Source organism: Haliotis rubra, unplaced genomic scaffold, assembly GCF_003918875.1.
Source record: "Haliotis rubra isolate DU_JTF1 unplaced genomic scaffold, ASM391887v1 Scf267, whole genome shotgun sequence".
NCBI lineage: Eukaryota > Metazoa > Mollusca > Gastropoda > Lepetellida > Haliotidae > Haliotis > Haliotis rubra.
In genome coordinates, this window is record NW_025766747.1 from 989,548 (window position 1) to 1,016,771 (window position 27,224).

The following is a 27,224-nucleotide window of genomic DNA, read 5'->3' on the forward strand; positions in this document are numbered from 1 at the left end:
TATCGTTTTCCACTTGTTTATTTCTATTTACACTCCAGGATGTTGTATGGGAGAATATTATGTCCTGCTTAACAACGAGGTGAGACTGGAATATAACGACCCATATTAACATCATCAGTGACATATTGAGGAGGTGAGAGATGTCCAAATCTGTTGTTCAAACGAAAAGTAGCCATAGCCACAAGCAGCTAGTTAGTGCTTTGTTTAATTCGTTTTTATGATACTGATCATATTTATTAGATACTTATGAGGATCTAATTTTCATACATGAATGTGTATTGGGTGGTTTTGATATACATAACCAGGAAGTAAAAGTGAACGATATGACCGAATATCTACTTGAAACATAATGTTGTCAATCTGTATTTAATAAGGACATCACGCGTCCTATCTAAACAAAGACTAGTCACCCGATGTCCCACGAAAATATTTGTCATTTCGTATATTGGCACATTTAAAAGGAAGATCTGTTCTCCTCTCAATACCGTTTACAGAGCACTATTGTGTAAGCTGATACAACACAAACACACGCACACACACGCGCACGTACACACACAAATATACACATATATTAAAATCTACAGCGACATTACTTGTACAATACATGTAGGGTTATAGCCTTTTAGCCGTGTAACCTCTCACGTGACAATCTGTTATTTGCTTCCTGATACACCTGTTATAACTCTGTGTTTTCTGTCCTTGGTATAACTGGGATTATAACAATCGTCACTAACCTACATGTGCATGCAGTTAGTAAGTTAACTGTTTGCCACAGTCAGTAGAGTGTGTGAGTGAATTTAGTTTTACAACTGTAAATAATCGATACTGGACCAGACAATCCAGTCATCAACAGAATGAGCATCAATCTACGCAATTTCCATACGATGGCATGTGTCAACCAGGTCAGAGAGCCTGACAACCCGATCCCGTTTGCCGCCTCATACGACAAGCATTAGTTACTGAAGATCGATTCTAACCCGGATCCACATGGGTTACAGTCAGTAGAAATCCTTTGGGGTTAGACAAGGTCAATATCAGCTGATAAATGGGATTTAAGAACGAACTACCATTAGTCAGACACAGTATAGCAGTCCTTGTTTTGAGCACTTAATGCCGAACACCAGGCACAGTGACTGATCAACCACTATCTGTAGCCGGTGTGACGCGAAACACCGCTCGTCAGTCCACTTGAATGCCGTGTCAACCAGACCCCGGGTGAAGTTAGATCATCAGCAATCCATGTCGCGACAATCGATAGAATGGATAGATGTCATGGCGATATGGTGGACAGAATATCATCGTCCCCGAGACGTTGATCACAATATCAATCACTGGTTTGTCTGCTTAAGTCTTGATTATTTACACCATGTGTTTGTCAAATAAACACATTTAAATATGATTTATATATGAAATAAAATATTTGACTTGTAATAATTTAGATGACCATGGAGAAAATGCGTAACAGATAAACTGCTGCTTCCTACCTGATCCCTACAGTATTCACGCATGAGCGGGTGAGGCGGCTGACTTTGTGTGCTGGCGATTAGGTGCCTGACTCTGAGGGTGTGGGTTCGAATCCCGGATGGGACTCTACCCAACAAATGTACAAAATCTGTACTTTACTGAGAAAGTGTAATCCCAAATATACCATATGTTACGTGTCATAACCATACCTCTCATACCTGATAACGAGTGACCGGAAGTGAATTATTGTTACATTACTTGGTATATATACAATCAAAATGGCAAAGAAGGTATCACATAAAGCCAGCAACACCGACGTGACGTATACTAACTACACGGACCATAATATCATATCAACGTCAACACATTCCATTCTCCAAATGGGAAACATTTGTACAGCCTACACCATCAACGTCACCCGGGACTTCTTGGACGCCATCAAAGACAAAGGTGGAAGTCTGACGTGTGAGTTACATTTTCCATATTAATGATTATATTTTGAATTGGCTCATTAATGATTTATCATTTGTGTATGTAGAGGGTAACGGTAGTGTGCTTATACAAGGGAGGTATTAGCGTTCAAAACCTATCAACACAGTAGGAAGTCATAATTGTATGTATGTGTGGTGAATCTACTACTGTGAACCACGCTATCAGGATGACAATTTCCAGCCAAATGTCGTACCTCGCTATGTGTAAATGTATCTCATCGACATTCTAAGAAGGGAACAATGACACCTTCACCCCCCCAAATGTCAATATCAGTTTCAGGGTCGGAACAACCACTGCTACGGCTGAATTGGAAAGGAAACATAGACGTCTCCCAAGCCTGCATCACGAAGTGGAAGGTGAATGTATTGTCAGTTTTCAAGGGATGTAAGAGTGCGATTCTGCAGGAGATCTCCAAAGACATATTTGATCCTCTCCGCCGAGAGATCATCGAACGAATATATCAAGAGCACGACGCCCTGCTGTCAGCTTTACTTGGTGGAAGTTTGATATTTGTGTTCATGCACAGAAACAGAAATGATGCAGATAAGATGATCGAGAAGAAACACGAGATAAACAAGATCTTCCAGCAACTCATCGGAAATATTGGCAACAGGGAGGTTAAGTTTGCTCTGTCTGCTGAAAGGTAAGAAATCTTTACCCCTTTCTTTATATTGTATGATAGCAATGTTCAACAGAAATCAGTACAATTTGCAAACGCGTTCCGCTGCATGTATTAAATCTATACGTGCATGGAAATTAAGGGATATAACCTGTTCTGTAGCCAATTCCAACGTTCAATTACGCATATACTGTGTGTCCTTTTGCATTGCTTTTCTGACAAGGTAGGCACAACACGTTTCCTTTTTTATTGCATGAAGTAAACTGGATACGTTATTGTCGACTTCAAGGGGACCGTTGTACAAAACAACCTTTGCTGAGGTTGGATTGAGCGACTATGGTTAACCTTAATGTAATCTTAACAAAACGTTACGTCCGTTGCACAAAGCTACCTTTGGTCAACCTTAACTCTGGGAGGGTATTTAGCGGCAACGTTAACTAAGGCTGAACTGTAGTGCAGGAAACTCGATGATGTCCGTAGTTACGGTTGTGAGTTATCTCCTCGCCGGAACAATTAATGGTTTGAATGTGTATCGCACCTGTTTTGGCATCAAATTAACGTACGTAAAGAAGAATATTTCATAACACAAATATATGTTTTAGGATAGGATTTGTCTATTTGGCTATTGCTCCTCATAAATATACAAGGATCGATCCAAGAAGATATCAAAATATTGATGTAAGGTTTGTCCAAAGGAAGATGTGTCATGGCTCAAATATATTTTTTATCATTCTTGTAGAATAGAAATAAAGTTACGGTTAGCTATCATGTCATCACAATCTTTTCTTTCGAATATAAATTGATTTTATTATCAACAATGAATAAATCGTTAAACGTTTGTTACAAATGGACACCTGGTCTATCGTTATACATCATTGTTTTGTCCATAAAACGGCATTAACACATTAAATGAAAAGACAATTCCTTTTAAACTATGTGCATATTCAGTTCGTAAAATATATCAATCATTATCATTAAGATTGTCAGTTTTACTTATAAGGTTAAATTAATCGGTAGTATTAGCAACTGATGCAAGACCTCGGGACTTTGGACTTTCAAACAGAAGGCTTGGGGAACAATATGCATGTACAGTTAACTATATACATCCCGAGCGTTCGGTGCTCTACGGCAGCAATCCAGACATGTCCCTAGACACTTACAACAGGGTGTGATCTGTGTCAACTATGTTCTTTGATTTTCAAGGGATGTCGGGTCACGACAATGGATTCAAAGTTCGGTTGAGGGTAAGGAATTTTTGGTGACTTCCTCAAATCACGGCACTTTTGTTAAATATGTTTCCAATTTGAAAAATATGGGCACTCTTATATAAAATATAAGTGTATATATATGTAGAATACATGTTTCGAATTTGGGGTACTAGATATCGATTTTGTTCCACATGCATACTTCTGTTAAAGAACCCAGTGGGAATTATCCATCGGATGACAGAAGCGAGTCACACATACCGAGTAGCAGGATTGACGGTATTGAGATGGAACTGAAGCAGCTTCGAGAGGCAGTGTCTGAAATGAAGAACATACTGCAGAAAATGTCGGACAAGGTCCTCAGCGAAACTCACGCGTCGAAGTTCACACCAATGAGTCAGACAGAAGAACAGCTGACGACCATTATACTACCGGAGAAGTACAGTCTAGATACTTCTATAGTTCCAGTACCAGATATACCTGTGGCACCAGCAACCTTATCTGCGCCTGGGCCTTTCGTTGACACACGTGCAGCAGAAGATGGTGTCATGGGGTTAGTATGACAAATGTCTACACCAAACCATCAACCAGTGTTTAGAAAGGATCACTAGAGGTGGAGTACAACAGATGATGGCGACATGGGTAGTATAACCTAGATATACACCAAATCGTCTAAGAGTGTTTATAAAGGATTACTAGAGGTGAAGTACAACAGAGGATGGTGACATGGGGTAGTATAACCTAGATATACACCAAATCGTCTAGGAGTGTTTATAAAGGATCACTAGAGGTGGAGTATAACAGATAATGTGGCATGGGGCTAGTATGACAAAGATATACACCAAACCATCAACCAATGTTTAGAAAGGATCACTAGAGGTGGAGTACAACAGATGATGGCGACATGGGTAGTATAACCTAGATATACACCAAATCGTCTAAGAGTGTTTATAAGGGATTACTAGAGGTGAAGTACAACAGAGGATGGTGACATGGGGTAGTATAACCTAGATATACACCAAATCGTCTAGGAGTGTTTATAAAGGATCACTAGAGGTGGAGTATAACAGATAATGTGGCATGGGGTTAGTATGACAAAGATATACACCAAACCATCAACAAATGTTTAGAAAGGATCACTAGAGGTGGAGTACAACAGATCATGGCGACATGGGTAGTATAACCTAGATATACACCAAATCGTCTAAGAGTGTTTATAAGGGATTACTAGAGGTGAAGTACAACAGAGGATGGTGACATGGGGTAGTATAACCTAGATATACACCAAATCGTCTAGGAGTGTTTATAAAGGATCACTAGAGGTGGAGTATAACAGATAATGTGGCATGGGGTTAGTATGACAAAGATATACACCAAACCATCAACAAATGTTTAGAAAGGATCACTAGAGGTGAAGTACAACAGATGATGGTGGCATGGGTAGTATAACCTAGATATACACCAAATCGTCTAAGAGTGTTTATAAAGGGATTACTAGAGGTGAAGTACAACAGAGGATGGTGACATGGGGTAGTATAACCTAGATATACACCAAATCGTCTAGGAGTGTTTATAAAGGATCACTAGAGGTGGAGTATAACAGATAATGTGGCATGGGGTTAGTATGACAAAGATATACACCAAACCATCAACAAATGTTTAGAAAGGATCACTAGAGGTGGAGTACAACAGATGATGGTGGCATGGGTAGTATAACCTAGATATACACCAAATCGTCTAGGAGTGTTTATAAAGGATCACTAGAGGTGAAGTACAACAGGGGATTGTGACATGGAGTAGTATAACATAGATATACACCAAATCGTCTAGGAGTGTTTATAAAGGATCACTAGAGGTGAAGTACAACAGAGGATGGTGACATGGAGTAGTATAACATAGATATACACCAAATCGTCTAGGAGTGTTTATAAAGGATCACTAGAGGTGAAGTACAACAGAGGATGGTGACATGGGGTAGTATAACCTAGATATACACCAAATCGTCTAGGAGTGTTTATAAAGGATCACTAGAGGTGAAGTACAACAGATAATGTGGCATGGGGCTAGTATGACAAAGATATACACCAAACCATCAACAAATGTTTAGAAAGGATCACTTGAGGTGAAGTACAACAGATGATGGTGGCATGGTGTTAGTATGCGAACAGTAGAGGTAAACGCCATTCAGTCAACCCACTCGATAATGGGTATCAGTTTTCATAATTAGGTGTGCGAACTGGCGTCAATATATAACAATTTTCGATATCTGAAATCCCAGAGGTTGAGACCATACTGATGCTTATGAAACAAATGTATAATTAGGAATACAAACCATAGGAAGATTCCGACAAACGAATTTTGACACGCATATCTGCATTGTGACCTGAACCGGGTATTAATATCAGAAAGTCAAACTGAGAGCAGGACCAACTATACGTTGACATTGAGCATGACGATTTCACGATGTCCGCTTGTATTTGCTTACTTTCACAGGATGATTTCCGATCCTTTCTATTTCTATCAGATCAAGGGTGTCCTGTGGTAAAACAAATTTGATGACGGAAGTTTCAGACCAACATGACCAAACGGAACCATCACATGCTGAATCCAAACCACTGGATCAAAGAGATAAAATACAACGAAAAGAGGACATCACCGGAAAAGAATCTTTAAGGGAAATGTATGTACTCCAATCTGAATGTGAGCTCTGGGATCACCGATCTAAGAATGGTGTTTTAGATTTTACCCCTCTTTCACGTTTTATTTTAAAATGATAGCTATCAATCATATTTGATGTTGGCTATGCCTTTTTCAGCCCGGAACACACACGACAACAGAACAGACTTGATCAGGCAATAGCAAGTAATCGTTTACTTTTTAAAATCTCGATATCAGCCATTTGAAATAGTTACATGCAATTTACATACATAGGTTTGGAAATACGACATCTATTTTTACTTTTACTTTTGTACATGTCTAAATTTGCTTACTCGATTGTCCAAAGTTTGCTTGTAATCCTGTAATTGTTTTATCGACATTACTACAACACAACACTCGCACAATACGTGATGCCGTTCCGATATCTAACACAACATATAATCTGTGTATTTACTAAGCAATACAAATCCCTTTCAGAGAACTATGAACGCGCAGAAATGTTGTTAAACAACCTGCAGGTCTATAGCGCAGGGCAGGATCAACATAACCCCAGAGTCAACCGTCTAGCAATTTCTGTTGCTGTTGCATTAGAACAAGGTAAGCTATCATACCTTGACTGGGATAAGTCAGTATTCATTAGTTTTTGCATCTTTAATATACATATGAATACGTTTCTTTTGAAATATATATGTATGTATATGTGTGTGTGTATGTATGTGTGTGTGTATGTATGTGTGTGTGTATGGACTTGGCTATGAAACTACACATTCTCACATTTTCAGAAGACCCAAAGCCACCTAAAGCTAAGGCACAGGACAGCGTGTTGTGTTTGGACGTTTCTGAGAGCTTGGGACAAGAAGGGTTTGAGGAAGTGAAGCAAGCAGCACACAAGTTTGTAGATGGTCAGTAATTATGTTGTATATGGTTGTCAGTGGTGATATAGGCAAATGTGGCATATGCTATATTGAGAATTACACTTTCTCAGTGAGTGAGAGAGTGAGTTTGATTTCACGTCGCTTTAAGCAATATTCCACCAATATCACGGCGGGCGACACCCGAAATGGCTTCACACATTGTACCCATCGAACATGGAATCGAACATGTCACGAGCGAATGCTACCCCACCGACCCATTTTCTCAGTGAACTACTGATCAGAGATTCGAACCCACACTCTCAGAGGCACCCAATCGCCAGTACACAAAGTTTGCCATCTAATCCGCTGAGCCAATTCGGTTTCCATAACATAGACATCTGGCAAATGACAGTTTACATAAGACTTGTACCCCTCTGACATTTGTAATCCCCATGGCAACGTAAGATAATAACACATACACACACACGTATTTGCCTAGAACCTAGAAGACTTTACATGCTCAGTATGAGGTATTCCTGCAGCTGTCCTTAATGAGTTCAACCAACAACAGTACTGTATATCATCAATATATGTTATTCTTAATCACTCATGCTACCTACTGCTACCAAAAACTTACTGTCGTGCCAAATTTCCATAACATGGCTTTAGGTATAGAGGCGATGGCGGAGAAGCACGGATTGGAGGAGAATCTGGCCTTGGTCGTAATGGGAGGAGGTGCCAGGGTGGTCAGACAACTGACCAATGACTACACCGCTATTAGAGACGCAATCGGTAAGGAATGAGATGTGTGAGCGGTTAGTCAGGCATAACACATATATATATAGGTCATCTTAGTAGCAGGAAAATAATAGTTAAGAGTAGGGAAATAATAGCTGGATATAGCTCAATAGGCGGTCAAGTAATACCTTAATAGCAGGAATGGGCCAAGGTTGTAGGAGTTTACCTAAATTGTGAAATATTGGACAATTATTGCGGAGATTTAGGATCGTAATGGGATCAGTCTGTAGCACCAACCCATGCTCTTTAGATCCTTTCAGTTGAGAGACGCAACTCTACACAACAACATAGACAGATGACATCTAAACAACTTGGTCGGCTGTCCTTCAAACTGTCCTTGGTCGAGATATTATTTGCCGATTCTCAATACTACAGAATACACCATTGTTACAACCATTTGGCGAACATCTAATGACACATTATTGTATTTTATTGCAACTGTTAGCAAAAACTATTATCAGATATGATCGTAAACAAGAAAAGTGGTAAAATATGTATTCGTGAAAGTGTGTCAACTTGTAATAGTATAACACTTGCGTCTGCTAAGAGTCAGAAGACTGTCATCAGAGTTTAGAAAATGGCTTCATTTAGGCTCATCGGGCATAGTAATGAACTTCTGGAAGCTGTTCAATTAAATAAAGTTGTCAGACGCGTGCCTCTGTTATCTCTCATCTTACTCGGTGCAGACCATTATTTTCAACCTTGATATACCGCATAGGCTAGTATTGAAGACGCAATCAAGATGTTTCTCTACTTCCATACATGTGTTTACTATGCAGTAATTTGCATTGATACTGAGATATTGTCAGTTCCTGATTCAAAGGTTAATTGCATCTACACAGTTTATTAACATTTGTTTTGGTTTGGTTTCCCACTGAATTATCCAGTGAGACATTATTTAAACAGTCATTACCAAACATGATAAAATCGATACTAACAACACATTATAACACACTATAGTGATTAGCAATTAGCAATGAAATATGATCACAAATCACTTTTGAAGCCACAACGGCATCATTGCATTCAGCCTTCATTTCCAGATGACCTCTTCATGGGAGGAAGAAGTCCTATTTTCGAAGCTTTGGTGGTTTGCATTGCTGCTATTAAAGAGAAAGGTACGTATACGTATATGTAATGCCACGTTTTAGACAATTCATCCGTGAAACATGTTTATCAAAACCATGGTGACTTTTTTCAAATAAAACCCAACTTGGAAAGGAAAATTCAAGACGAGATGTTCATATATGCATGCAGGGGAACTCAGTTCATTAAAAGACATATCTTAGTATCAGCTTGTGCTACCTATACATAGTTTTGTAGACCATTTGTTAGTATCAGGATTTGGTACCAATACAAAGTTTTGTAGACTATTCCTTAGTATCAGTATGTACTTCCAATACATAGTTTTGTAGACTATTCCTTAGTATCAGTATGTACTTCCAATACATAGTTTTGTAGACTATTTCTCAGTATCAGTATGTGCTTCCAATACATAGTTTTGTAGACTATTCCTTAGCATCTGTATGTACTACCAATATATAGTTGTGTAGACTATTCCTTAGTATCAATATGTGCTACCAATACATAGTTTTGTAGACTATTCCTTAGTGTCAATATGTGCTACCAATACAAAGTTTTGTAGACTATTCCTTAGTATCAGGATGTGCTACAAATACATCGTTTTGTAGACTATTCCTTAGTATCGGTATGCGCTACAAATACATAGTTTTGTAGACTATTCCTTAGTATCAACATGTACTACCAATAGATAGTTTTGTAGACTATTCCTTAGTATCAACCTGTACTACCAATAAATAGTTTTGTAGACTACTCCTTAGTATCAACATGTGCTACCAATAGATAGTTTTGTAGACTACTCCTTAGTATCAGGATGTGCTACCAATACATAGTTTTGTAGACTATTCCTTAGTATCAGTATGTGCTTCCAATACATAGTTTTGCAGACTTTTCCTTAGTATCAATATGTGCTACCAATACATAGTTTTGTTGACTATTCCTTGGTGTCAATATGTGCTACCAATACATAGTTTTGTGGACTATTCCTTTGTATCAGTATGCGCTACCAATACATAGTTTTGTATACTATTCCTTAGTATCAGTATGTACTACCAATACATAGTTTGTACACTATTCCTTAGTATCAGTATGCGCTACCAATACATAGTTTTATAGACCATTTCTTAGTATCAACATGTGCTACCAATACATGGTTTTGTAGACTATTCCTTAGTATCAGTATGTGCTTCCAATACATAGCTTCGTAGACCGTTTCTTAGTATGGCAGGCGGTACAAGCAGATGACACTGTGAAACGTTTACTAAGACAAGTAACAAATCTAAATAGTTTGATCATTAAAAAATATTAGGAATTTCATTCACATTAGTAATATCGTCATGTTTTTAACCCAAACATGTGAAACTTCTATTCATTTGGCTACAAGGTAACAATAACGTTAGAAATTATTTTTTTCCGCCTTAAAACGTACTATACAAGTTGCTGCCGTGTGTAGAGTGAAGTTGCATAATACGTCACTGCCTGTTATATTTTTAGCATGGAAAATATGCAAATGACCTTAAAGTTGTCACAGGATTACTCTTGACGAAGTAACGTTTGATTCATGCTAGATGTAATGGCAGCTGGGGTCATAATAGTTTCAAAATGTTACAGAACTTACTGAAAAGGTGAATGCTTTAATATTTCTACGATTAAACCAATCCAATTAAATAAATGACTTTTTCAAGATCGATGAATATATTTTACGTAATTTGCATCTGTAAACAGCTGATGCGGGGCGTGGTGTTTCTGCTTTCCCGATGTTTTCGCGTGCCGCGATAATAGAGAGTCCCAGTATACTACCTATACATAGTATTGTAGACTATTTCTTAGTCAAAGTATGTGCTTCCAATACATAGCTTACGTGGAGTAGAAAAAAGTTGTTTAGAGTTGCCTATAATGTCATACCTGTGTAATATGAATTTGAAGTTAATGCTGAATTCGTTACTGTGCACAGGAGGAACACTAAGCATAGGTGGTGTCCACAACCTCAAGCCAAGAATTATCTTCCTGACTGACGGATATGCCACAGATGACTCTGTTGTTGAAGGGTCTGACCTTACGGAAGTGAATCAAAACGTTGGTGAAACACTTCCCTTCACTTACTCCTCAACCCTGAAAATATTTTCGAACATCTGACTAAACTTGATTGTTGAAGAGTCCCTCACTCACCCACTTCAACATCATTAAGCTGTTGTTATCTCTGTTTTGCAGACCCGGATTCAGATACTACAGTTGAACGATATCATTAGTTCCCGTGAAACGGATCCAGTGGTTTGGGTTGCAGTAGGGAACGCTGACCGAGTATGTAACTCAACGCTGGTTTAGTTCTTAGTTTAATACATTTTTCTAACATTGTTAAAGCTCAATTATACTTTTATGAGCAAGGCTCGTAGATATTTTCTTACGACTATATTTTCTGATATTCTCCTATTCAAAGCATACATTTTGAAATACGATCTGTGTCAAAATAGTCTTAGGACTTATGCTGCCGTCTGATCTGTTTGTAGCATTTCCTAAGTGCGTTGTCAAAACCTGTCGATAGGACATTTGTGGCATGCAAGAACATTGAAAGTCTCTGCAAGCATTACATGCTACAGGTAAGGAATTAACACAAAAGTTAGACATTTTCTATGCAAATGCATTATTTCTATGAAATACTTCATTCGTATAAGCGCCTCCACTCTTGCGTGTTTTTAATTTAGGATGTGTGTCTTTCACTCCCTGATGACAAACTGTCTTTTCTGAAATACTAAAACTCAAATGGGCCGATAGTAATTCATCCTGCGAAATTGAACACCTTCTGAGTTACGTCATAATGGGCTCACGTTTTGACGCAGTCGACTTGTTTTATTAGGTCACTTCTGATACTGTTTAATCTTGATGCATTTAGGTCTCTGTGTTCACAATATATTGGCAGTGACGGTGTGTTCAGTATATTGCAAGTTTCTAAAACAATGTGCATATCTTTTTTCAGGACAGCATAGGTAAAATCTACATCCATATGAAAAACAGCAAGTTCGAAGAAACGCCAGAGACAATTCAACAGGTTGTCGGAGCTCTGACTGGAGACATGGACGAAGAAGATAGGGTAAGGGTTAATATGAAAGGTTTATAGATATGACAAGTGTAAGATAATAATTTTCCTGGGTTCACTAGTACGATATTAAATATTACAACTTTATCTTTTCTCTTTCAGGATCTTGTTATCCAAGGCGTTCAACAAAAACTCGACTTTTTCGAAGTACCAGATCCGGATGAAAAGCCTACCGACTTCCATAATGTACATGAAGTGAGTGAGTTGCCTCCCCTTGGTACTCGAGTTGTCCGAGGTCTTGATTGGCAGCATGAAAACCAAGACTGTGAAGGACCCGGGACTATCGTCAATCACGCGAATGACAGATGTAAGAACATATTTATTCAAGACCATGATCTTTTACAATCCAAAGCTAAATCAAAGCATTATCAGAAACTCAACAATAAATATTCATCATAAATCGTCCGATTGTATTATTTAAAAACGACACCTCTCATAAATTTTGAAGAAGCATTAGCCTCAAATCACGGCATCCTACTTACGACCGCCATTACTTAATGCAGATATGCTATGGGTGTTGTGGGACGTCAACGGCGTCTGCTGCCGGTACAGTTATGGCCATGATGGGAAAATGGACGTCGTCGAAGTAGAGGACCAGCCACGCTTCTTGCTGCAGGATGAATTCATAGAAATCGGAGTCAGGGTCAAACGAGGTTTGACATGCTTTTACAATCATTAAGTGACAGTCATTGTTGTAGAACTATCATTTAGATGTATATTTATCGTTGGGATACTTCAATGAATTTCCTCTGTACAGCCACGTGTTAGGTTGTCCTTGTTCTGTTCCCGTGTAGGAGTGAACTGGTCCTACGGAGATCAAGATGGTGGAGAAGGGAGCAGCGGAGTTGTCATTAGAAAACGTGAGGATGGTGTTGTGAAGGTATGGGACAAGGCAATATTTGAAGATAAGATCACGCATTTGTATTGGTGAATTGTCCATCCAATATCTGCATTGCGTGACCCCTTTTACACTGTTACCATTGAAATGTTTTTAATTTGCAGGTAAAATGGCAAAATGGAAATCTGGAAGCTTACAAATATGGATTGGACGGGAAAATGGACGTTGCTGTCTGGTATGTGCTTCAACGTCTCTGTCAGAGAATAAACGCAGCAGTGTAAGAAACTGTGTATGTATACGTTAGCACCCTTCTCAAGGGTGATATGGATTTCAACGCTCGAGCCGTCGGGCGAGAGCGTTGAATCCATATCACCCGCAGAGGGGAGGGTGTGTGTGTGTGTGTGTGTGTGTGTGTGTGTGTGTGTGTATGCTAACCTACTTATACCACGTGGGCGCCGAATGGACTCGTACATTGCTTGTTGCACGTGCGTTTCCTGCACCGCCAAGGTTGTTATCCACATATCAACCTCTGCACGTGCAGATAGAAGGTTGATTCACAGAAAATCAACCTGCCAGAACAATGGACATAACATACCCTAGTGGTATAACATACATTAGACACGTGTGTGGTCGACAATATACATAAAAATGTGAATGCTGATAATCTAACAATTGTGCCTATACATCTATCTTTGTACAGTGAACCGAACGACTTTATGAAAGTACGAAGCAGTTCCCAAGATGTTACTACAAGTAGAGACAGAGCAAGCATCGCAGATGGTAATGAAATGACCCCTAGAGCATTGTATCGCACATTGAACAACACTGGAAATCACATTGACTGCATAAGATTAACAACTATATCTGTCCTATAAGATTAATATCTTTCTGTCTGATAGATACATTGACTGAACACCATTAACACCCATATTGGCCCCAAAAGATAAATCTCTTTCTGTCTGATGTAAACATTGACTGAACACCATTAACACCCATATGTGTCTTAAAAGATAAACCTCTTTCTGTCTGATGTAAACATTGACTGAACACCATTAACACCCATATGAGTCCAAAAAGATAAACCTCTTTCTGTCTGATGTAAACATTGACTGAACACCATTAACACCCATATGTGTCCCAAAAGATAAATCTCTTTCTGTCTGATATATACATTGACTGAACACCATTAAAACCCATATGTGTCCCAAAAGATAAATCTTTTCTGTCTGATATATACATTGACTGAACACCATTAACACCCATATGTGTCCCAAAAGATAAATCTTTTTCTGTCTGATATATACATTGACTGAACACCATTAACACCCATATGTGTCCCAAAAGATAAATGTCTTTCTGATGTCTGATATATACACCCATTGACTGAACACCATTAACACCCTGAAAACCATAAAAACCCATATCCCAAAAGATAAATCTTTTTCTGTCTGATATATACATTGACTGAACACCATTAACACACATATGTGTCCCAAAAGATAAATGTCTTTCTGTCTGATAGATACATTGACTGAACACCATTAACACCCATATGTGTCCCCAAAGATAAATCATATATACATTGACTGAAACACCATTAACACCCATATGTGTCCCAAAAGATAAATCTTTTTCTGTCTGATATATACATTGACTGAACACCATTAACACCCATATGTGTCCCAAAAGATAAATCTCTTTCTGTCTGATATATACATTGACTGAACACCATTAACACCCATATGTGTCCCAAAAGATAAATCTCTTTCTCTATGATATATACATTGACTGAACACCAAAAAGATAAATCCTTTTCTGTCTGATATATACATTGACTGAACACCATTAACACCCATATGTGTCCAAGAAGATGAATCTCTTTCTGTTTGATATACATATGACTGAACAACATTAACACCCATATGTGACTAAAAAGATAAATCTCTTTCTTTCTGATGTATACATTGACTGAAAACCAATAACACCCATATGTGTCCCAAATGATCAATGTCTTTCTGTCTGATATATACATTGACTGAACACCATTTACACCAATATGTGTCCCAAAAGATAAATCTCTTTCTGTCTGATACATACATTAAATGAACCCCTTTTCACCTATATGTTTCCCAAAAGATAAATCTCTTTCTTTCTGACGTATACATTGACTGAACACCATAAACAGCCATATGTGTCCCAAAAGATAAATCTCTTTCTGTCTGATATAAACATTGACTGAACACCATTAACACCCATATGTGTCCCATAAAGCTCTTTCTGTCTGATGTATACATTGACTGAACACCATTAACACCCATATGTGCCCCAAAAGATAAATGTCTTTCTGTCTGATATATACATTGACTGAACACCATTAAAAACCCATAGACTCCCTAGAGATAAATGTCTTTCTGTCTGATGTATACATTGACTGAACACCATTAAAAACCCATAGACTCCCAAAAGATAAATCTTTTTCTGTCTGATATATACATTGACTGAAAACCATTAACACCCATATGTGTCCCAAATGATCAATGTCTTTCTGTCTGATATATACATTGACTGAACACCATTTACACCAATATGTGTCCCAAAAGATAAATCTCTTTCTGTCTGATATAAACATTGACTGAACACCATTAACACCCATATGTGTCCCATAAAGCTCTTTCTGTCTGATGTATACATTGACTGAACACCATTAACACCCATATGTGCCCCAAAAGATAAATGTCTTTCTGTCTGATATATACATTGACTGAACACCATTAAAAACCCATAGACTCCCTAGAGATAAATGTCTTTCTGTCTGATATATACATTGACTGAACACCATTAAAAACCCATAGACTCCCAAAAGATAAATCTTTTTCTGTCTGATATATACATTGACTGAAAACCATTAACACCCATATGTGTCCCAAATGATCAATGTCTTTCTGTCTGATATATACATTGACTGAACACCATTTACACCAATATGTGTCCCAAAAGATAAATCTCTTTCTGTCTGATATATACATTAAATGAACCCCTTTTCACCTATATGTTTCCCAAAAGATAAATCTCTTTCCCTCTGATGCATACATTGACTGAACATCATTAACACCCATATGTGTCCCAAAAGATAAATCTCTTTCTGTCTGATAGATACATTGACTGAACACCATAAACACCCATATGTGTCCCATAAATCTCTTTCTGTCTAAAGTATACATTGACTGAACACCATTAAGACCCATATGTGTCCCAAAAGATAAATCTCTTTCTGTCTGATATATACATTGACTGAACACCATTAAAACCCATATCCCTCCCTAAAGATAGGTGTCTTTCTCTATGACAGATACATTGACTGAACATCATTAACACCCATATGTGTCCCAAGAGATAAATGTCTTTCTGTCTGATGTTTACATTGACTGAACACCTTAAACACCCATATGTGTCCCATAAATCACTTTCTTTCTGATGTATACATTGACTGAACACCATTAACACCCGTATGTGTCCCATAAATCTTTTTCTGTCGGATGTATACATTGACTGAACACCATTAACACCCAATGTGTCCCAAAAGATAAATCTCTTTCTGTCTGATATATACATTGACTGAACACCATTAACACCCATATGTGTCCCAAAAGATAAATCTCTTTCTGTCTGATATATACATTGACTGAACATCATTAACACCCATATGTGTCCCAAAAGATAAATCTCTTTCTGTCTGATATATACATTGACTGAACACCATTAACACCCATATGTGTCCCAAAAGATAAATCTCTTTCTGTCTGATGTATACATTGACTGAACACCATTAACACCCATATGTGTCCCAAAGATAAATCTCTTTCTGTCTGATGTATACATTGACTGAACACCATTAAAACCCATATGTGTCCCAAAAGATAAATCTCTTTCTGTCTGATATATACATTGACTGAACACCATTAACACCCATATGTGTCCCAAAAGATAAATGTCTTTCTGTCTGATATATACATTGACTGAACACCATTAACACCCATATGTGTCCCATAAATCTCTTTCTGTCTGATGTATACATTGACTGAACACCATTAACACCCATATGTGTCCCATAAATCTCTTTCTGTCTGATGTATACATTGACTGAACACCATTAACACCCATATGTGTCCCAAAAGATAAATGTCTTTCTGTCTGATATATACATTGACTGAACACCATTAACACCCATATGTGTCCCAAAAGAGATAAATCTCTTTCTCTCTGTCTGACTGTATATTGACTGAACACCATTAACACCCATATGTGTCCCAAAAGATAAATCTCTTTCTGTCTGATATATACATTGACTGAACACCATTAAACACCCATATGTGTGTCCCAAAGATATAATGTCTTTCTGTCTGATAGATACATTGACTGAACACCATTAACACCCATATGTGTCCCAAAAGATAAATCTCTTTCTGTCTGATGTATACATTGACTGAACACCATTAACACCCATATGTGTCCCAAAAAGATAAATCTCTTTCTGTCTGATGTATACATTGACTGAACACCATTAACACCCATATGTGTCCCAAAAAGATAAATGTCTTTCTGTCTGATATATACATTGACTGAACACCATTAACACCCATATGTGTCCCAAAGATAAATGTCTTTCTGTCTGATATATACATTGACTGAACATCATTAACACCCATATGTGTCCCAACCCATAAATCTCTTTTCTGTCTGATGTATACATTGACTGAACACCATTAACACCCATATGTGTCCCAAAAAGATAAATCTTTTTCTGTCTGATATATACATTGACTGAACACCATTAACACCCATATGTGTCCCAAAAAGATAAATGTCTTTCTGTCTGATATATACATTGACTGAACACCATTAACACCCATATGTGTCCCAAAAGATAAATCTCTTTCTGTCTGATATATACATTGACTGAACACCATTAACACCCATATGTGTCCCAAAGATAAATCTCTTTCTGTCTGATATATACATTGACTGAACACCATTAACACCCATATGTGTCCCAAAAGATAAATCTCTTTCTGTCTGATATATACATTGACTGAACACCATTAACACCCATATGTGTCCCAAAAGATAAATCTCTTTCTGTCTGATGTATACATTGACTGAACACCATTAACACCCATATGTGTCCCAAAAGATAAATCTCTTTCTGTCTGATATATACATTGACTGAACACCATTAACACCCATATCCCTCCCAAAAGATAAATGTCTTTCTGTCTGATATATACATTGACTGAACATCATTAACACCCATATGTGTCCCAAAAGATAAATGTCTTTCTGTCTGATATATACATTGACTGAACACCTTAAACACCCATATGTGTCCCATAAATCACTTTCTTTCTGATGTATACATTGACTGAACACCATTAACACCCATATGTGTCCCATAAATCTTTTTCTGTCTGATGTATACATTGACTGAACACCATTAACACCCATATGTGTCCCAAAAGATAAATCTCTTTCTGTCTGATATATACATTGACTGAACACCATTAACACCCATATGTGCCCGAAAAGATAAATGTCTTTCTCTCTGATAGATACATTGACTGAACATCATTAACACCCATATGTGTCCCAAAAGATAAATCTCTTTCTGTCTGATGTATACATTGACTGAACACCATTAACACCCATATGTGTCCCAAAAGATAAATCTCTTTCTGTCTGATATATACATTGACTGAACACCATTAACACCCATATGTGTCCCAAAAGATAAATGTCTTTCTGTCTGATGTATACATTGACTGAACACCATAAACACCCATATGTGTCCAATAAATCTCTTTCTGTCTGATGTATACATTGACTGAACACCATTAACACCCATATGTGTCCCCCATAAATCTCTCTTTCTGTCTGATATATACATTGACTGAACACCATTAAACCCCATATCCCTCCCAAAGATAAATGTCTTTCTCTCTGATAGATACATTGACTGAACATCATTAACACCCATATGTGTCCCAAATAGATAAATCTCTTTCTGTCTGATGTATACATTGACTGAACACCATTAACACCCATATGTGTCCCCCAAAAGATAAATCTCTTTCTGTCTGATATATACATTGACTGAACACCATTAACACCCCATATGTGTCCCAAAGATAAATGTCTTTCTGTCTGATATATACATTGACTGAACACCATTAACACCCATATGTGTCCCAAAAGATAAATCTCTTTCTGTCTGATATATACATTGACTGAACACCATTAACACCCATATGTGTCCCAAAAGATAAATCTCTTTCTGTCTGATATATACATTGACTGAACACCATTAACACCCATATGTGTCCCAAAAGATAAATCTTTTTCTGTCTGATATATACATTGACTGAACACCATTAACACCCATATGTGTCCCAAAAGATAAATCTCTTTCTGTCTGATGTATACATTGACTGAACACCATTAAAACCCATATCCCTCCCAAAAGATAAGTGTCTTTCTCTATGATATATACATTGACTGAACATCATTAACACCCATATGTGTCCCAAAGATAAATGTCTTTCTGTCTGATATATACATTGACTGAACACCATTAACACCCATATGTGTCCCAAAAGATAAATCTCTTTCTGTCTGATGTATACATTGACTGAACACCATTAACACCCATATGTGTCCCATAAATCTCTTTTCTGTCTGTCTGATGTATACATTGACTGAACACCATTAACACCCATATGTGTCCCAAAAGATAAATCTCTTTCTGTCTGATGTATACATTGACTGAACACCATTAAAACCCATATCCCTCCCAAAAGATAAATCTTTTCTCTCTATGATATATACATTGACTGAACACCATTAACACCCATATGTGTCCCAAAGATAAATGTCTTTCTGTCTGATAGTATACATTGACTGAACACCATTAACACCCATATGTGTCCCAAAAGATAAATCTCTTTCTGTCTGATGTATACATTGACTGAACACCATTAACACCCATATGTGTCCCAAAAGATAAATGTCTTTCTGTCTGATAGATACATTGACTGAACACCATTAACACCCATATGTGTCCCAAAGATAAATCTCTTTCTGTCTGATGTATACATTGACTGAACACCATTAAACACCCATATGTGTCCCAAAAATAAATCTTTCTGTCTGATGTATACATTGACTGAACACCATTAACACCCATATGTGTCCCATAAATCTCTTTCTGTCTGATGTATACATTGACTGAACACCATTAACACCCATATGTGTCCCAAAAGATAAATGTCTTTCTGTCTGATATATACATTGACTGAACACCATTAACACCCATATGTGTCCCAAAAGATAAATCTCTTTCTGTCTGATATATACATTGACTGAACACCATTAACACCCATATGTGTCCCAAAAGATAAATCTCTTTCTGTCTGATGTATACATTGACTGAACACCATTAACACCCATATGTGTCCCAAAGATAAATCTTTTCTGTCTGATATATACATTGACTGAACACCATTAACACCCATATGTGTCCCAAAAGATAAATCTTTTCTGTCTGATGTATACATTGACTGAACACCATTAACACCCATATGTGTCCCAAAAGATAAATCTCTTTCTGTCTGATATATACATTGACTGAACACCATTAACACCCATATGTGTCCCAAAAAGATAAATGTCTTTCTGTCTGATATATACATTGACTGAACATCATTAACACCCATATGTGTCCCAAAGATAAATGTCTTTCTGTCTGATATATACATTGACTGAACACCATTAACACCCATATGTGTCCCAAAAGATAAATCTCTTTCTGTCTGATGTATACATTGACTGAACACCATTAACACCCATATGTGTCCCCAAAAGATAAATCTCTTTCTGTCTGATATATACATTGACTGAACACCATTAAAACCCATATGTGTCCTAAAGATAAATGTCTTTCTTTCTGATATATACATTGACTGAACATCATTAACACCCATATGTGTCCCAAAAGATAAATGTCTTTCCGTCTGATGTATACATTGACTGAACACCATTAAAAACCATATCCCTCCCTAAAGATAGGTGTCTTTCTCTATGATATATACATTGACTGAACATCATTAACACCCATATGTGTCCCAAAAGATAAATGTCTTTCTGTCTGATATATACATTGACTGAACACCTTAAACACCCATATGTGTCCAATAAATCACTTTCTGTCTGATGTATACATTGACTGAACACCATTAACACCCATATGTGTCCCATAAATCTCTTTCTGTCTGATGTATACATTGACTGAACACCATTAAAAAACATATCCCTCCCTAAAGATAGGTGTCTTTCTCTATGATAGATACATTGACTGAACATCATTAACACCCATATGTGTCCTAATAGATAAATCTCTTTCTGTCTGATGTATACATTGACTGAACACCATTAAAATCCAATTTCGTCCCAAAAGATAAAGCCCATTCTGCCTGATATATACATTGACTGAACACCATTAACACCCATATGTACCCGAAAAGATAAATGTCTTTCTGTCTGATATATACATTGACTGAGAACCCTTAAAAACCCATAGACTCCCAAAAAATAAATCTTTATCTGTCTGATATATACATTGACTGAACACCATTAACACCCATATGTGCCCGAAAAGATAAATGTCTTTCTGTCTGATATATACATTGACTGAACACCATTAAAACCCATATGTGTCCCAAAAGATAAATCTCTTTCTGTCTGATATATACATTGACTGAACACCATTAACACCCATATGTGTCCCAAAAGATAAATCTCTTTCTGTCTGGTGTATACATTGACTGAACACCATTAAAAACCATATCCCTCCCTAAAGATAGGTGTCTTTCTCTATGATATATACATTGACTGAACATCATTAACACCCAAAAGATAAATGTTTCCCTGAAAGATAAATGTCTTTCTCCCATAAATCTGATGATATATACATTGACTGAACACCATTAACACCCATATGTGTCCCATAAATAAATCTTTTTCTGTCTGATGTATACATTGACTGAACACCATTAACACCCATATGTGTCCCATAAATAAATCTCTTTCTGTCTGATGTATACATTGACTGAACACCATTAACACCCATATGTGTCCCAAAGATAAATCTCTTTCTGTCTGATGTATACATTGACTGAACACCATTAACACCCATATGTCCTCCCAAAGATAAATGTCTTTCTGTCTGATATATACATTGACTGAACATCATTAACACCCATATGTGTCCCAAAAGATAAATGTCTTTCTGTCTGATATATACATTGACTGAACATCATTAACACCCATATGTGTCCCAAAGATAAATGTCTTTCTGTCTGATATATACATTGACTGAACACCATTAAAAACCCATAGACTCCCAAAAGATAAATCTTTTTCTGTCTGATATATACATTGACTGAACACCATTAACACCCATATGTGTCCCAAAAGATAAATCTCTTTCTGTCTGGTGTATACATTGACTGAACACCATTAAAAACCATATCCCTCCCTAAAGATAGGTGTCTTTCTCTATGATATATACATTGACTGAACATCATTAACACCCACATGTGTCCCAAAAGATAAATGTCTTTGTTTCTGATATATACATTGACTGAACATCATTAACACCCATATGTTTCCCATAAATCGTTTTTTGTTTGATGTATACATTGACTGAACATCATTAACACCCATATGTGTCCCATAAATCTTTTTCTGTCTGATGTATACATTGACTGAACACCATTAACACCCATATGTGCCCGAAAAGATAAATGTCTTTCTGTCTGATATATACATTGACTGACCATCATTAAAAGCCCATGGACTCCCAAAAGATAAATCTCTTTCTGTCTGATATATACATTAAATGAACCCCTTTTCACCTATATGTTTCCCAAAAGATAAATCTCTTTCTTTCTGACGTATACATTGACTGAACACCATTAACACCCATATGTGCCCGAAAAGATAAATGTCTTTCTGTCTGATATATACATTGACTGAACACCATTAAAAACCCATAGACTCCCAAAAGATAAATCTTTTTCTGTCTGATATATACATTGACTGAACACCATTAACACCCATATGTGTCCCAAAAGATAAATCTCTTTCTGTCTGATATATACATTGACTGAACACCATTAAAACCCATATCCCTCCCTAAAGATAAGTGTCTTTCTCTATGATATATACATTGACTGAACATCATTAACACCCATATGTGTCCCAAAAGATAAATGTCTTTCTGTCTGATATATACATTGACTGAACACCTTAAACACCCATATGTGTCCCATAAATCACTTTCTGTCTGATGTATACATTGACTGAACACCATTAACACCCATATGTGTCCCATAAATCTCTTTCTGTCTGATGTATACATTGACTGAACACCATTAACACCCATATGTGTCCCAAAAGATAAATCTCTTTCCGTCTGATGTATACATGGACTGAACACCATTAAAAACCATATCCCTCCCTAAAGATAGGTGTCTTTCTCTATGATATATACATTGACTGAACATCATTAACACCCATATGTGTCCCAAAAGATAAATGTCTTTCTGTCTGATGTATACATGGACTGAACACCATTAAAAACCATATCCCTCCCTAAAGATAGGTGTCTTTCTCTATGACAGATACATTGACTGAACATCATTAACAACCATATATGTCCCATGAGATAAATCTCTTTCTGTCTGATGTATACAGTGACTGAACACCATTAAAATCCAATTTCGTCCCGAAAGATAAAGCCAATTCTGCCTGATATATACATTGACTGAACACCATTAACACCCATATGTGCCCGAAAAGTTAAATGTCTTTCTGCCTGATAGATACATTGACTGAACACCATTAACACCCATATGTGCCCGAAAAGATAAATCTTTATCTGTCTGATATATACATTGACTGAACATCATTAACACCCACATGTGTCCCTTCAATCTCTTTCTGTCTGATGTATACATTGACTGAACAGCATTAACACCCATATGTGTCCCAAGAGATAAATGTCTTTCTGTCTGATAGATACATTGACTGAACACCATTAACACCCATATGTGTGCCATAAATCTCTTTCTGTCTGATATATACATTGACTGAACACCATTAACACCCATATGTGTCCCCAAAGATAAATCTCTTTCTACATGATATATACATTGACTGAACCCCATTAACACCCATATGTGTCCTAAATGATAAATCTCTTTCTGTCTGATGTATACATTGACTGAACACCATTAAAACCCATATTCGTCCCAAAGATAAATCTCTTTCCGTCTGATGGATACATTGACTGAACAGCATTAACACCCATATGTGTCCCAAAAGATAAATGTCTTTCTGTCTGATAGATACATTGACTGAACACCATAAACACCCATATGTGTCCCATAAATCTCTTTCTGTCTGATGTATGTACATTGTCTGAACGCCATTAACACCCATATGTGTCCCCAAAGATAAATCTCTTTCTGCATGATATATACATTGACTGAACCCCATTAACACCCATATGTGTCCTAAATGATAAATCTCTTTCTGTCTGATGTATACATTGACTGAACACCATTAACACCCATATGTGTCCCAAAAGATAAATGTCTTTCTGTCTGATGTATACATTGACTGAACACCATTAAAACCCATATCCCTCCCTAAAGATAAGTGTCTTTCTCTATGATATATACATTGACTGAACATCATTAACACCCATATGTGTCCCAAAAGATAAATGTCTTTCTGTCTGATATATACATTGACTGAACACCATTAACACCTATGTGTGTCCCATAAATCTCTTTCTGTCTGATATATACATTGACTGAACACCATTAACACTCATATGTGGCCCACTATGTAGACGCTCTATTTATCTTGAAGTGGGATATGCAACCGCAAGTGATGAAAGGCCCAATATAGTCTGGCAGTGGCAAGATGACAAAGCGAAATGGCACCTGTACAGTGACTCACATCGGGACAAACTGGAGAAGGAGTTCACCAGGAAGCCCTCGGGGTCATGTGTCCTTCAGATGGAGAGAAGGAGGTAAGTGCATGCATCTATAAAGTTGTTTTCAGATTTAGTTTGGCTGTGAATAAACATGGATGCCTTCTTGATCAAGTTATATGTTAACAGTTATAAGATTTCCCCTCAACATTATGTTGTTGTTACCCCTGCAGAATACCCCTTGAGTAAACGTAAACATTGTTCACGCATGACGCATGGAATTGTAGAGATATGTGCACGGGTTAGACCCAAAATTGTTAAAGTTACACCAAAGCTAGGCATCTTCCTCTATTTATCATTAGAACATATATGTAAATAATGCAGCATTTTTTGACTTTCTTCTGTTCGTTAAAATCCACTTCTTTTGCATTCCAGGTAATGCTACAAATGATCTTATTCTAAATACGTTCATGTAATTTCCGACCCGGATGGTGGGGTAGCCTAGTGGTTAAAGCGTTTGCTCGTCACGCCGAAGACCCGGGTTCGATTCCCCACATGGGTACAATGTGTGAAGCCCATTTCTGGTGTCCCCCGCCGTGATATTGCTGGAATACGGCTAAAGATGGCGTAAAACCAACCTCACGAACTCACTCTGCTTGGTTACAGCGTTCGTGTCCTCTTTAAACATCCCATGATTGCGAAAGAAGTTGGAGGTGGATCTAGTTGTGCAGTCACACGATCAGGTTAAACATCCTTTAGCTATGAGTTAACGTTTATATGTTTAACGTCAAGGTAAAGCCTACAGGACGTTTTATCTTTACGTCACTCACAAGTATTCCAAAACTATTGTCTTCTGATATCAACATATTGTATGAACATGTATGTGTTTAAGCATTCGTATCTGACGTTCTTTGTTCATTATTGTTGCAGCTGTAAGTCACGCTGAACTTCGTGAGCTGAAAGGAGAATAAATAGTGAACAAGGTTTCATTGGTATCTTTTGCCATTCTGCCAGATTCCCTATGCTCCACAAAGAACAAAGTGCCTTTTGAGACTGCGATCAAAATGCACATTTCACTTGCAAATGTACATTGTATTTATATGCAAGCGCTCATTTATCAAATCAGTAGCTTTATATATATTTGCATTTTGGAAAAAATATTGTATTGTACATGTTGTCTTATACCAGTGTGATTATGTCTATAATACAAGTTTTGGATGATAAATATGATATGGAAAATATTACTTATGTGATAAATTGTTCATTGCTGAACAAGTCTCTTGTAAACTTCATTTATTAAAATGACCAAATGTCTCCATATGTCTCCAACCAAAGTGCATCCCTCTTAATGCATTGAGCAAACATACGATGCACCACCTCTTATCACCCCCAACACCCCAGCGGGATAATAACCGTTATCTATAAATTCAATTAAAAGTCCAACGGAGGTGGATCTTACGTATGTACATGAGCACGTGTCGGTAACCTCGCTCCACACGGAGTAATGTCTGTATCCATAACGATTGCTGACACGCACAGTCGGAGAGATCATTGACTGAGCGAACGGATTGCACGACTTCTCGTGGTGTCAGTCAAGGCTGTCCCATTCTGCATGAGTGTGACAGTGACAGTGCTGGTCACTCGGTCCCGGTGTACGTTCTATTTATCATCAACTGGTAGGATTTCAACCACTATTCCCCAACAATTAGAAACATCCAGATCTACCACTCAAAAATATCCCCCCTACCGCCCCCCCCCCCCTCGACAAGATCATCAGGAAAGTAAAATTTATACGGTGACCAACATTTGAATTCAGATCTCATGCTTTGTATTGTACTATGATATAACTGAATACAATAAACAAGTTAAATTCAGATATCATGATGACTTGGCCTAATTTTGATATATAGTACTCAAGCGCATGCAAATGCAGGTAAATGCAAGTAGATGTGTAAAGTTCAACTTCAAACGATGGCACAAACCACAGTATATGAAGGTACAACCACAAGGTCACACATTGTTGACCATCTCAGGTCTGGTAATGAAACACGTCCACAATGTGACGTTATG

The 27,224-nt window shown here is 37.3% G+C and overlaps 1 protein-coding gene across 3 annotated transcripts; it reads left to right on the forward strand.

Moving 5' to 3' along the window:
• Positions 1 to 26,859, forward strand: LOC124280407. Of its 3 annotated transcripts, none has more exons than XM_046716321.1 (23): positions 1 to 79; positions 1,440 to 1,929; positions 2,230 to 2,599; positions 3,779 to 3,819; positions 3,994 to 4,333; positions 6,305 to 6,460; positions 6,596 to 6,642; positions 6,916 to 7,035; positions 7,221 to 7,340; positions 7,962 to 8,084; positions 9,134 to 9,208; positions 11,125 to 11,246; positions 11,382 to 11,471; positions 11,678 to 11,767; positions 12,145 to 12,258; positions 12,367 to 12,571; positions 12,768 to 12,917; positions 13,059 to 13,144; positions 13,267 to 13,337; positions 13,803 to 13,882; positions 25,091 to 25,253; positions 25,821 to 25,897; positions 26,085 to 26,859. In XM_046716321.1, exons 2-23 carry the CDS (start codon positions 1,743 to 1,745, stop codon positions 26,123 to 26,125), a joined length of 2,868 nt encoding a protein of 955 aa, XP_046572277.1. In that variant the 5' UTR covers positions 1 to 79; positions 1,440 to 1,742; the 3' UTR covers positions 26,126 to 26,859. The 3 variants fall into 3 exon arrangements, with proteins under 3 accessions (XP_046572277.1, XP_046572276.1, XP_046572278.1); XM_046716320.1 differs by having other exon boundaries at positions 17 to 133; XM_046716322.1 differs by lacking the exon at positions 1 to 79 and adding an exon at positions 146 to 753.
• Positions 26,860 to 27,224: the final 365 nt, after the last annotated feature.